The following is a 13571-nucleotide window of genomic DNA, read 5'->3' on the forward strand; positions in this document are numbered from 1 at the left end:
ATAAAGGATCTGTAGAACAGAGTCATTAATTGTTATTATTAATAACATTATTAACATTACAGTTATTATTATTATTGTTCTCAGAATAATCTGAGTTATTATTATTAATAATAATAATAATAATAATAATAATAATAATAATAACTCAGATTATTCTGAGCCTTTAGTTGTTAATTAACAAACTATATATAAAATATTAATTCTCAGAACTAAATAAATTGATTCTTTAAATGCATGAATTCCTGATAAATGATGATAATTATGGAGCCCATAAAGAGTGTTTACATTGTTATTGTATACATGCAGCAGCAGGCCAGCAGGAGGCAGCGGGGAGGCGGAGCTGCAGGCTTTTATTTTGAAGTGTCCTCACCGTGCAGTGTACCGGAAACACAGAGGAAGAAACAGCCCGGTTGTGTTGTTGTGATTAACGACAGTTTCAGACTCACCTGGCGGACAGGTGCGACCAGAACCAGGTAAGACCAACACATGCCTGAGTCACTATTCCGACCCGGCGCGGACCCGGTCTGTAACCCGAGCTAACGCTGCTAACCAGGCTAACGCTGCTAACTGCGCACAGGTTGCTCTCTGCTAAACATGCTAACGACACCGTGATAACTAACACGGTCCGGTCCCGGTCGGGTCTGAATCGGTCCTCCGGTCCCGGTCCGGTCAGTCCAGCTGTAGTGGAACCAGCCGGACTGAGGCGGTCGGGCGGTCTCTGGTCCAGGTCCGGATTGACCTACTTTCTGTGAGGCGGGTCGAGCAGCGCCGCGGTCCGGAACCAGAGCCGGAACCAGAGCCAAACCGGTTCACACCGAAGTCTCTTCGATCAGGTTGTTCATATTTAAAGTCTTTAATTGATCCGCGTCAGTCACATCCGGTCAATTCTTACTGATTTTTAAATTAAAAGACCCATGATCTCTGAGCTGTCAATCAAACAGCTGAGACCTGAACCCAAACAGAGAAGAAGAGTTCAACAGACCGGAAGTCTCTTAACTAGTTAACCCTTTCTCTCCAGTTCCAGAACATGTAGGAGTCATGTGATTCAATTATGGCCCTGCCCCCTTCTATGAGAATAGATTATTATAATAGAATATCATAAAAGATTATTATAATAGATTATTGTAATAGACTATTAAACAATATTATTATAATATATTTATTATAATCTATTAGAATATAATATTATAATAGATTATTATCATAGATAGATAATAATAATAAGATTATAAAAGATAATAGATACAGATAAACATCCTCTCGCTCTAAATTAGACACCATGAGTTCTGGCAGAAAATAACAAATGTGAGTTCATGAGTTAATATATTTATTTAACCCCTCCATGCTCTCTGTAACTGCTGCACACACACACACACACACACACACACACACACACACACAGACTGACTGTTACTCTGAAAGAACATTACAATTGTGAGGTGGATTTAGATGTGAAACTGTCCCAGAATGAAAGAAACATTAGAATATGTTTTGATTTTGCCCGACTCAAAAAACATTTCTTTTCAGGCCTTTTATCTGATAAACAGATTACACACAGGTTCTATCAGCTGTTAGAAGGTAAAACAAACATCAGAAGGTAGTTATAAAACACAAAACATCATCTTAAACCTTGTTTTACAGGACTAAACCATCACACTGATTAATAATACAGTGAAGTATTAATCAAAGGTCAGCAGTACTCTGTATGAATCCATTATCAGGAAAACTATCAGCTGTGTGTGTGTGTGTGTGTGTGTGTGTGTGTGTGTGTGTCAGGACTAGCCCGGCCCCCTCTCAGTGATGGCTCTGATCTCTCTGGAAGACCTGGACGGGTTGGACGACGAGCAGCTGGACGATGACATCACTGACAACCCAGAACCAATGGATGAGGAGGACAGAGACCGGCTGCTGGCGCACTGGCAGGCCGTCGCCAGTACGCACCACGTGTCCGTACCGACAGGTGAGGGCAGGGCCAGAAGGGGGTGGGGCCCGATAGGGCAGGACTAGGTGAGGGTAGGACCTGGTGGGGGCGTGGCCAGGAGGGGGTGTGGCCTGGTTGGGGCGAGTCTCTCGTCCTCTGAGCCTCTGGTCGAGTTTCACAGGGTCATTAATATTCATGAGGTGGTTAATTAATATTCATGAGGTTTGGAGCTGCTTCCTGTCTGACTGGTGACATCATCTTTTAACTTCCTCTTTGTGTTGCAGACATGATTGGACCCATACAGGAAATGACCCGCAACAACCAGCAGAGGGAACCAATCCCCTCTGTCCCCGTTTCCCGCCACGACAAGGTAACCCCCCCTCCCCTTTTGTAAGTATTTTCTCGAGCGTGTCCTGACTTCATCGGCGGTTGTAGGGGTTTTCTCTGGAGGAATGGCGTCCTCTGAGGCGTCCCCTCCATCGATCCGACAGGGAGTGAGCATTGTCCCGCCGGATGGTACCGTAAGTGTGGAGGAGGTTCTGCTGGCCACGTGATCAGGGACTTGTTTGTGCAGGTTTCCCCATTGTCAGTGCCATCGACACGGATAACCGTATCTGGGGTCCCACCGTTCATACCGAACGAGTTGATAGAGAACGAGCTGCGGAAGTTCGGTAAATGAGGCATGTTCAGTCTCTGCGGAGTCAGGGTTTCATGTTCCTTGACTCGCCCTCTCAAACCTTGGAGCTGTCATTCGAGGTGAAACACTGGGATGGCTCATGTATGGTGTACCTGAGTACAGGACAAATTAAATCTTTTGAATGTGGAGATGTTGGACGCACTGGCTAGCGCGACGGCTGCTGCTGAGACCATGCATGCAACAGTGGGGGCGGACTCCGCAAGGGGTGCACCGATTGCAATTTTCTGGCCGATCACCAATTTTTAACAAGCCTGACCTGCCGATCCCAATTTTGGCCGATACCGTTTTTTTTTATGACTCACAGCATACACCTTCAATGTTTGAATCGGATTTTATTGTTAAACAATAAAACAATAAAATCAATAAAACAGCAGTATTATTTTTAACAAATAAAGGAAACCACAATGTCTGAGGTAGTTAATAAAATATTGAACTTAAAATAAATAGCAACAATTTACAGGACAAACTAACAAAAGAGCTGCAACCATAAATAAAGTGTAGAGTTTTTGGTTTCGTTATAGTACAACATACATACAACTAGGGATGGGCATTGATTTTCGAATATCTGAATAGTCATTAAATCATAAAAAAATCGAATAGTTCATATCTGGAAGGAAAAAAAGTTGTATTACTGGTGCCTTCCGCACAGGAGCATAGCATTTGATGATGCAGTGTGGCGGACTAGATGCCAAGCTGTAGAAGAAGAAACAATTAAGAATATAAATAATCAAGAATAATTTTATACTTTTTTATATAAATTATTCTTGAGTATGCAGGAACATAACCACAACTCTGAGCTTTATAACAAACCAAACAGTTTGAAAATCGGTTTAAAATTAAGCAATCTATGGTTATTTAAATACTACATGCACCTTAGACTGTGATGTTATGAGTGGGCCAGCTGCCTGTGGTAAGATGGCCACCACGCGATGACGTCGGTCTCAATTGGCTAACAGCATGCGTGAGCCATCTAATGTTTATATATATACATATATGGTTGTCCACGGCGAGACAAGTTAGCCCCCAGAGGGATTTAGAGAATCTGGAGGTGATGTATGGTTTTCACCGTCGCTAACTCTGCACAATGTCAGCAGCTGAAAGCAGCATGGCTAATTATGCACAGAGTCTCCACTGATCATAAACATAGTGATTGTGAATTAACCGGCATCGCTTACTGTGCACAGAGTGTCCGGTGCTTGTTGTAAACAAACAGATGCTAAGTGAACACCTCCTGCAGTAGCAGCACATACACACTGTACTGCTACAGAGCTAACTGAAGCTAACTGCCACTAACGGCGGCTCTTCTTAACAAGCCGGCTTGCTGCTCGTTAGCGGCTCGTTAAGAGTAAGAAGGAGTCGCTGGATTTGTCTCCAGTCACTTTCTTGAAAAATAGTTGCTAAGGGGGTCTGAAAAGTTGCTAAATTTAGCAATAATTTGGAGCACTGCTTCGCCGGTGGGGGGTTATTATCGAGGTAGATAAGATCGCTAGATAAGATCGGTTTGACGTAAAAGAATCGGCCGATCGCCGAACCTGCAAAATTAAGGACCCCTAATTATAAGGTGTTTTCCAGACCCTTGGCCAACAGGTTCAAAAACATTTTGAAGTTTACTGTACAGCCTCAACAGACTTACTGTGTTCCTGACAGATCGATTATGGACAATGTATTTGTCATGCGTGATGTCATTGATATATGTAGACTGCAGGGTGGGATAGTGTCCTTTAGGGGAAAAAAGCGTGTCTTGGGTGAGTTTGCTGTATAGGGTGCACAATGTATGGTGAAAATGGGAGCTGGGCTGAGTCGACCAATTTCTGTGGAGCAAGGGATACGACAGGGTTGTCCTCTGTCAGGACAGCTATATAGCCTGGCTATTGAGCCCTTGCTCTGCATGTTGAGGGGTCGGCTCATGGGGCTCACTGTCTGGTGAACTTTAGTGTCCCTTTATGGTGTCTGCATATGCTGATGATGTCAATGTCTTTGTCTCCAGCCAAGAAGATGTTCAGTGTTTGCAGGGAACCCTTTTTTATATGAGAGGGCCTCTTCTGCGGGGTTTAGGCAGTGCCCGCTCTGCCCAGTGGGCTTGAGTGGGAAAGGAGGGCTTGAAAGTTTTGGGGACTGAGGGCTTTCAAGCAAAGAACTGGGAGGGAGTGAAGGAAAAAGTGTGCGTTCGGTTAACTAAGTGGAAATGGTTACTACCCAGCTGTCCTATAGAGGAAGAGTTCTGGTTACCAATAACTTGGTTGCCTTGATCCTTTGGCACAGACTTCTTGCATTGACGCCACCTAGAGGTCTGATTGATAACATTCAAAGGGAAATCGTGGATTTTTTCTGATCCGGTCAGCATTGGGCAGCAGTCCTTTACTTGCCTGTGGCTGAAGGTGGACAGGCACCTGTAAATAACCAGGCAAAGATTGCTGCTTTTAGACTGTAAACAGCCAAAAACTTTTGTATGACTGTTGCCCAAGCTGGCTGGACACAGCCAAGCTTCTGCTAAGCTGGCAATTTGGGCTACGACAAGCAGCTCTTCCTTTTACAGCTCGCTGAGGTGGACCTCACTGCACTGAAGCCCTTTTACTCCTCAGTCTTGCAGGCTTGGCAGGTGGTAAAGACTGCAAGAATTGGGAATAAAATTCCTGGAATGTGGTTATTTGAGGAACCGCTGTTCTTCAATAATTGATTAAAGACTCAAGTAATTGAGTCTGCCAGCCTGCGAAACAGTCTGAGGGAGGCTGGATACACAAAGGTGGGCCATTTGATGAAACCGTCTGTAAACAACATAAGAGCCTACTGTACCATCTCCTCTCTCAGGCTGGTAAACAGAGTGGTGAGAGAGCTCTTTGACGCCCTGACACGGCCCCTAAGGGCTTTTGTTGAGGATGCCCCCCTGCGTGACCAGTGGATTGAGGACAGTAACTACAGTTTCCCTGTCCATCGCTCCAGCTGTGGGGGACTGGCAGGAGGGAGGAGGCCAGCTGCTTTCTTTTAAAATCTCTCGCCTCAGCAAGTTTCAGGATGCAGAAAAGGCAGAAATGTACGAACCTCTTGTGAAGTTGCTGAACCTTGTGTCCTTGGAAGGAGTAAAGGAGTCGAGGTGGACTGAGTTCTTTGGTCCAAACTCTTCCCAGAAAGGCAGTTGCCGTTGCCTGTACAAGCTGCCCATTGAGAAGTGGACAGCTGATTGTTGTACACGGTGCAATAGGTACAGAGCGCACCTTGATCCGGAGCTGGGGGAGGGGTGTGTTTTTGTTCAAAAACTGAGACATTGGAACATATGTTTGTTGAATGTCCTCGTCTGTCAGCCTTGTTTGAGCTTGTAAAAAGTTGGTTTGAGGATTTTGGCGAGGAGTTTTCTTTTGGTTTATTTATTTTTGGCCCCAAGTACTCTGTCCAGAAGAAGACTGTGCACCTCCTGTTGAACTTCTTGTCCTGTGCTGGCTATCTGGCTAACACGTAGGAACCGGGTCCAGGATGCTGGTTGTGTGGAGCCGGTTTCAGTTCAGGCAGGACGGGTGAAAGCCAGACTAAAGTTGGAACACACCTACTACACTGTGATGGACAATGTACGCTTTTAGCCACATGTGGACTATTGGGGAGGTGCTCTGCTCCGTGGGAAGGGATGGGGAGTTGATCATTAATTTTGAATATATGGTTATTGTTTGGTTCACTGGTTGTAATGATTGTATTTTCATTTTGTATTTTTCCACTAAAATTATAATAAAATCGTCTGGTGTATCCCTGAAATAGTGCAATAAAGGGATTTTGAAAACCAAACCTCTCCTCCTCTCTCTCCTCTCCTATCTCCTCCTCCTCCTCTCCTATCTCCTCCTCTTCTCCTGCTCCTCCTCTCCTCTTCTCCTCTCTCCTCAGATGGGGGAGGAGCAGTGGGAGGAGCGTGTGATCGGGGCGGGACATTGGGCCTGTGTGACTCAGAAGGAGGAGCTTTATGAACAGAGCATCTCTAACGGCTTCATGAAACTGATGAGGTTCATCTGTAAGGAGAACTCAGCAGGTGAGGCTCCGCCCCCGACAGGTACCTGACCATGTTATTGATGATGTTATGATGTATTGATCAGTGTTATTGTTCATGTTGTTGATCATGATATTGATAATGTTATCGATGTTATGTATTGTTAAGTATTATTGATCATGTTATGGTGTATTGATCAGTGTTATTATGATGTTATGATGTATTGGTTAGTGTTATTGATCATGTTATGATGTATAGATCAATGTTATTGATCTTGTTATTCATTCTCAGGCAGGTACCTGGGCATGACTGTGCCAGTGGTCAGTAACATCCACGTGCTGAAGGACGGCGTGTCGTTTGATAAGAGCGTGCAGACGGCGTTCTTCCTGCCGGCAGAGTTCCAGACGGACCCACCCCGCCCCTCCGACCCTGATGTCGTCATCGTCTACAGGGAGCCAATCAGAGTGGTCGCCAGGTGAGTTTAAGTCCTGACCAACTCTGGCGGCGGCCGCCGATGTGTCGCTGCGTTTTGTTGGTGATGTTCTGTTCTCTGATTGGCTGTCAGGACATTCTACGGGACGACCACGGAGGAGACGGTGACCAATCAGATCGCGCTGCTGTGGGAGATTCTGGGCTCAGCCGCCGACCTCGGCAGAGACGGCTACATGGTCGCCTCGTACGAGAACCCCGGCGTCCCACGCCGCAGGAACGAGATCTGGTTCATCAGACGCAGCGTGTAGACACTGTCCCAGCATCCTCTGCTCCTCTTCCTCCTCCTCTGATTGGCTCCTGTGTTTCCTGTCATCTACAGCGTGCTGCAGGAACAACTTCCTGTCTGCCGGTTGTTTCGTGGCATGTCGGTGATGCGACCGCGTCGTAACGTCTGAGCAAAGGTCAGGATGACATTTGTCTGCTTGTTGCTGTGGTTACTGGCGCCATGCTAACTTCCTGTCGGACTCCAACACGGCGTTCCTGCAGCGCTCTGTAAACGGACCAATCAGAGCAGGTTTGTGTTTGTTAGCATGTACTGACACTAAGCCCCAGCCCTCCTTCTCCCGTCCAATCACAACGCCTCTCTCTGACTCACTGACATCTCATTGGTTCCAGCGTTAAAATTATCTTGTGCCATAGTAACAGGAAATACGTCATGTTATTGTCCCGCTTCCGTCCGATCATTAAAGGGACAGCTAGCTTAGCTTAAAGACTGGAAACAGGTGGGGAGAGCTAGCTTAGCACAAAGATGTTAACAGCTAGCAAGTCTGTCAAATCTGAAACCTGAGCAGCTCCTGGTCCTGGTCTGGTGTGGTGATCCTGGTCCAGCTCAGAATCTTTTAGTAAATTCATTTTTTGTTTTTTATTGTGAAATAAAGTGACGGTGATGAATCATAAATATTTAATATTCGTTTGTTTAGTTTCCATACATGTTGTGAAAAGATTTAAAAACGACCAAACAGCTGATTGTGATTTATGGTGCCTGTTTATTTTACTTTCTGTAAAACTTTTTTTTTCCTTCTGACATTTGTGTTTCAAATAAAATCTGATTTAAAGTGAAAACTTGTGAATGTTTGTTAGTTTCAGATTGTGTTTTATTAAAGACACACTGATGATAGTTATTATAATATACATAAATGTGACAAAATATATAAATGATGCAGTGTTTCCCCTAGGTTGACCGCTTTTGGGGGGTGGGACCACAGCAGCTCATAAATAATGAGAACATTTGGAACCAAAACGAGTTTATTTACAAAAACAAGTCTTACAGTCGTTTCATGTTGACATGGAAATTAAGAAATTCACTCTAAAATAAAAACAGGAAACAGGAGGTCAGAGGGGCGGGGCTCGGGCATGATGTCATCGTTAGATCAAATCGGCCACTGTGGAGAACAAAACAAACATGTCACCATGGCAACAGCTGGAAACATCTCGCACCACATCAGACTGGGCGGAATCATACCGTTCATGGGCATCTCGTCGATCTGCGTGGAATAATACTGCTCGATGTCCCGCAGGATCCGGATGTCGTCGTTCTTCACAAAGTTGATGGCCACGCCCTTACGACCATAACGCCCGGACCGGCCAATCCTAGAAGAGGTCAGAGGTCATTTAACAAACAGGCTCAAGCACAAAGTTCAGGCTCGTCCCAGTTAACAGCTACACTACAGCCTCTAGAGCACTCTCTGTTGGGACTAGTTCCTGTGGAGGGATACCGACCTGTGGATGTAGAGCTCTCTGTTGTTGGGCAAGTCGTAGTTAATGATGAGAGAAACCTGAGGAACGTCCAAACCCCGAGCCCAGACGTCCGTCGAGATCAGCACACGGCTGGAATCAGATCAGAGGAATCAGCTTTAGTAATAGCCGTACAGGTGAGGATCATCAGTAACAGCCGTACAGGTGAGGATCGTTAATAATAACAGCCGTACAGGTGGGGATCGTTAATAATAACAGCCGTACAGGTGGGGATCGTTATCAACAGCTATACAGATGAGGATTGTTAACAGGTGCCTCACCTGGCTCCTGATCTGAACTCCTTCATGATGGACTCTCTCTCCTTCTGTGGCATGTCTCCGTGCATCGATGACACCGTGAAGTTCGCTTCTCTCATCTTCTCCGTCAGCCAGTCCACCTGCAACACACACACACACACACTCAGCTTCCCAGAAGGCTTTGAGGCAACGGCTGGGGGGGTGGGTGAAGGGGCAGGACTAACCTTCCTCTTGGTGTTGCAGAAGATGACGGCCTGTGTGATGGTCAGAGTGTCGTACAGATCACACAGCGTGTCAAACTTCCACTCCTCTCGCTCCACCGCCACGAAGAACTGCTTGATTCCCTCCAGGGTCAGCTCGTCACTGAGGGGAGAGGTCGGTCAGACACATGCAACATTCCTGGTACATTCCTTCATTACATGGCGGCTCTGTTCTGGACTCACCGTTTGACCAGGATGCGGATGGGGTCGGTCATGAACTTGTTGGTCATCTCCAGGATTTCGTGCGGCAGAGTGGCGCTGATCAGGACCACCTGCGTGGCGGGGGGCAGGTAGCGGTATACGTCGTAGATCTGCTCCTTAAAACCTGAACCAGAGGGACAACATGAGACGCTGCAGAGTTCATTTATTCAGCCGCAGCACGTTGGTCTCAATCAGTTTATTTCACTCAGGATTCAGTCTGCTTTGATTTCACAGAGCACAAATGTAAACGGACCAAATAAAAAAATACAAAGATCTGCAGGGGCAGGGTTAAAACATCCTATTTACATTTTTCACAGCCAACTTTCCAACGAATGAGAAATCAAACTGAAATAAAGAAAGCAACATGGAGCCCAAATCCCCAAGGACCTTCGATTCTGTAACGTAAACAAAAGCTGCTGCTGCCTCCAGTATTCCTGATCCGCCGCCTCCTGGTTCAGAGTATCACCTGTAGCTCAGATCTGCAGACAGAAACAACCAGCTGGTTGTTACGTTGCACTGAACCAACCAAACCAGAACCGTTTGTCTCCCACAGGAGGTCTGGACCCACCAGAGACCAGACCAACAAGGATTTAACCAGCAGAGCTGAAACTAAACAACAGGTGTTCTGTGATGTCACCAGTTGTTCTGTGATGTCACCAGGTGTCTCACCTTTGTTGAGCATCTCGTCAGCTTCGTCCAGGACCAGCATCTTGATGGCTCTGGTCCTCAGACTCCTGCGGCGAATCATATCTGCAAAAACACAAACACACGTCAGCTTCCTATTGGTTGCCTCAGACAGAGGCCGATCCTGATGAACTCTGACATCAGCAGCCAAGCTGCCCGAGCGTAGAGGGAGAGGAGTAAACAGGACCAATATGAACAAAGTTTATCCGAGAAATAACTCAGTAAATATTATAAATAAATTCAGACGTTGGTGGGATGATCAGCTGATCGCCGCATAACCTCACCGAACACACGTCCCGGTGTGCCCGACACCACGTGCTGCCCATAGTCCAGCTTCCTGATGTCCTCGCCCACGTTGGTCCCGCCGATGCAGGCGTGGCACTGCACGTTCATGTAGTCTCCCAGAGCCAGCAGCACCTGCACACAGACAGCCAATCAGAAACCAGGACACAGCCCTGCTCACAGACGATTGGCTGGTGGGGGGGGGGGGGGGCGCCTACCTTCTGAATTTGTCCGGCCAGCTCCCTGGTCGGAGCGAGGATCAGAGCCTGGGTCTCCCTCACCTGCGGACAGGAAACACAGCATGACGTCATCATATAAAGGAAACGTTTTAGAAACAAAGATCCCAACGAGCCAATCAGCTCTCAGCTCACCTGGATGTCCAAACACTGCAGCACCGACACGCAGAAGGTGGCCGTCTTCCCCGTCCCTGACTGAGACCTGGACACACCAGAGGACAGCTGTTAGAGGACACAGGGAACCAGACAGGACGGGCTAGGACAGGACTCTGGGGGACTCAGGAGACTTTCGGGGGGACAGAGGACAGACTCTGGGGGACTCAGGGGGGACAGAGGACAGACTCTGGGGGACTCAGGGGGGACAGAGGACAGACTCTGGGGGACTCAGGGGGGACAGAGGACAGACTCTGGGGGACTCAGGGGGGACAGAGGACAGACTCTGGGGGACTCAGGGGGGACAGAGGACAGACTCTGGGGGACTCAGGGGGGACAGAGGACAGACTCTGGGGGACTCAGGGGGGACAGAGGACAGACTCTGGGGGACTCAGGGGGGACAGAGGACAGACTCTGGGGGACTCAGGGGGGACAGAGGACAGACTCTGGGGGACTCAGGGGGGACAGAGGACAGACTCTGGGGGACTCAGGGGGGACAGAGGACAGACTCTGGGGGACTCAGGGGGGACAGAGGACAGACTCTGGGGGACTCGGGGGGACAGAGGACAGACTCTGGGGGACTCAGGGGGGACAGAGGACAGACTCTGGGGGACTCAGGGGGGACAGAGGACAGACTCTGGGGGACTCAGGGGGGACAGAGGACAGACTCTGGGGGACTCAGGGGGGGGCAGAGGACAGACTCTGGGGGACTCAGGGGGGGGCAGAGGACAGACTCTGGGGGACTCAGGGGGGGGCAGAGGACAGACTCTGGGGGACTCAGGGGGGGGCAGAGGACAGACTCTGGGGGACTCAGGGGGGGCAGAGGACAGACTCTGGGGGACTCAGGGGGGGCAGAGGACAGACTCTGGGGGACTCAGGGGGGGCAGAGGACAGACTCTGGGGGACTCAGGGGGGGCAGAGGACAGACTCTGGGGGACTCAGGGGGGGCAGAGGACAGACTCTGGGGGACTCAGGGGGGGCAGAGGACAGACTCTGGGGGACTCAGGGGGGGCAGAGGACAGACTCTGGGGGACTCAGGGGGGGCAGAGGACAGACTCTGGGGGACTCAGGGGGGGCAGAGGACAGACTCTGGGGGACTCAGGGGGGGCAGAGGACAGACTCTGGGGGACTCAGGGGGGGCAGAGGACAGACTCTGGGGGACTCAGGGGGGGCAGAGGACAGACTCTGGGGGACTCAGGGGGGGCAGAGGACAGACTCTGGGGGACTCAGGGGGGGCAGAGGACAGACTCTGGGGGACTCAGGGGGGGCAGAGGACAGACTCTGGGGGACTCAGGGGGGCAGAGGACAGACTCTGGGGGACTCAGGGGGGCAGAGGACAGACTCTGGGGGTCTTACTGGGCGATGACGTCTCTGCCTTTGATGATCTGTTTGATGGCTCTCTGCTGGATCGCTGATGGCTTCTCAAACCCTGAAAAACACACACACACACACACACACACACACACACACACACACACACACACACACACACACACACACACACACACATTAAACACACACAAACACTAGACGCGGTAAAAGCCTCGCGGTGTGTTTTGTTAACTGCGCAGGCGCCGGAGCTGTTAGCGGCTAACTGAAGGAAGAGTTTAATAACAACCTGAGCGAACTATTTTAAATATTAAAACTCATGGATAAAACTCGTTGAACCAGTCTGATCTGTTTAATATCAGAATTCTCTTTAAACTCTCGGTGATAAACAGTTAGCTTTAGCCTCCTCCCGGAGGCCGCCGATCCCCGGCCTACCGTAGGCGTAGATGCCGCGGAGCAGGTCCTCCCGCAGGCCCATCGTGTCGAAAGTGGGGGTGACGTCCACCTCCTCGCTGGTTTCGAACTCCACCTTGGTCATGTCCTCCTCCCTCAGGAGCCTCTTCCTGCCCTGCGGTCCGGCGGCTGCCATGTTTACTGGCTGGTTATCGGTGAATCTGTCGGAGCTCCGGAGCTGCGCTGCTAGCCGCTAGCTGCTAACACAATAAGACCGCCTCGTGTCGCGCCGATGACGTACATAGCGACGCAGGCGTGACGTCTACGTCTTCTTCTTCTTCTTCTTCTCCTCCTCCGGGCTGTTATCGCAGTGCTGCAACCTGCCGGCCAGCAGGTACCTGTACAGGTGAGGCTGACGTCACTATGAAGCTTTCTGTTTGTTCCTCATGAAACCAGTTAATGATTTCACTAAGAATAAATGCTCGAATAAATTAATCAGGAGCCTCATGCTGACTGTAACTGTGCCCTCAGCAAAATATTTTTGGACAACGTTATATGGGGATATTGACTGAAAGCAAATTTGGCTAGCTGGGGATAAATGTGTCTTGAATAATAAAGTTAAAGAGGTCTCCTTTAAAATAATGCATAAAATATATCCAGCAAAAAAACGTTAAAGAGATTCAAGCTTGATATTGAGTATTCTTGTGTGTTCTGTGGTTTAGAGGAAGAAACAATTTACCATCTGTTTTATGACTCTGTATATGCTCGAATATTCTGGAGGGATGTGCAAAATTTTGTAAACAGGAAAACTGGACAAGCAATCCACTTTAAGGAAAAATACATTATTTGTTTTGAAGAAAATCAGAGGTCTTGAGTTTTCTTGTACAGCTTCTTCTGTTTGTAGGAAAGTTTCACATACATAAGAAGAAATGGGCTGACTCCAAACCCAGTTTTGTTGACTTTTT

At 48.4% G+C, this 13571-nt stretch overlaps 2 protein-coding genes across 3 annotated transcripts; one reads left to right on the forward strand and one right to left on the reverse strand.

Annotated features, from left to right (window-relative positions):
• Positions 1–357: 357 nt before the first annotated feature.
• Positions 358–8139, forward strand: soul4 (heme-binding protein soul4). Of its 2 annotated transcripts, none has more exons than XM_059330119.1 (6): positions 358–473; positions 1777–1960; positions 2206–2291; positions 6486–6627; positions 6877–7060; positions 7151–8139. In XM_059330119.1, exons 2-6 carry the CDS (start codon positions 1801–1803, stop codon positions 7323–7325), a joined length of 747 nt encoding a protein of 248 aa, XP_059186102.1. In that variant the 5' UTR covers positions 358–473; positions 1777–1800; the 3' UTR covers positions 7326–8139. The 2 variants fall into 2 exon arrangements, with proteins under 2 accessions (XP_059186102.1, XP_059186110.1); XM_059330127.1 differs by lacking the exon at positions 358–473 and adding an exon at positions 506–833.
• Positions 8140–8304: 165 nt separating this feature from the next.
• On the reverse strand, positions 8305–12879 carry eif4a3 (eukaryotic translation initiation factor 4A3). Its single transcript, XM_059330095.1, has 12 exons — positions 12649–12879; positions 12241–12313; positions 10867–10933; positions 10714–10776; positions 10498–10630; positions 10199–10279; positions 9512–9653; positions 9293–9431; positions 9093–9208; positions 8797–8904; positions 8540–8667; positions 8305–8459 (listed from the first exon to the last, which is right to left on the reverse strand). Exons 1-12 carry the CDS (start codon positions 12800–12802, stop codon positions 8443–8445), a joined length of 1221 nt encoding a protein of 406 aa, XP_059186078.1. The 5' UTR covers positions 12803–12879; the 3' UTR covers positions 8305–8442.
• Between the last annotated feature and the right edge of the window lie 692 nt (positions 12880–13571).

This window comes from Centropristis striata, chromosome 1 (genome assembly GCF_030273125.1).
Source record: "Centropristis striata isolate RG_2023a ecotype Rhode Island chromosome 1, C.striata_1.0, whole genome shotgun sequence".
NCBI classification, from domain to species: Eukaryota; Metazoa; Chordata; class Actinopteri; order Perciformes; family Serranidae; genus Centropristis; species Centropristis striata.

Coding starts and splice junctions, on each gene's coding strand:
- soul4 (XM_059330119.1), top strand. CDS start 1,801: ATGGCTCTGATCTCTCTGGAAGACCTGGACGGGTTGGACGACGAGCAG. Junction 2,292..6,485: donor CCGTTTCCCGCCACGACAAG/GTAACCCCCCCT, acceptor CTCTCTCCTCAG/ATGGGGGAGGAGCAGTGGGA. Junction 6,628..6,876: donor CTGTAAGGAGAACTCAGCAG/GTGAGGCTCCGC, acceptor ATTCATTCTCAG/GCAGGTACCTGGGCATGACT.
- eif4a3 (XM_059330095.1), bottom strand. CDS start 12,802: ATGGCAGCCGCCGGACCGCAGGGCAGGAAGAGGCTCCTGAGGGAGGAG. Junction 10,934..12,240: donor GGCAGAGACGTCATCGCCCA/GTAAGACCCCCA, acceptor TGGTGTGTCCAG/GTCTCAGTCAGGGACGGGGA. Junction 10,631..10,713: donor TGGCCGGACAAATTCAGAAG/GTAGGCGCCCCC, acceptor GTCTGTGTGCAG/GTGCTGCTGGCTCTGGGAGA.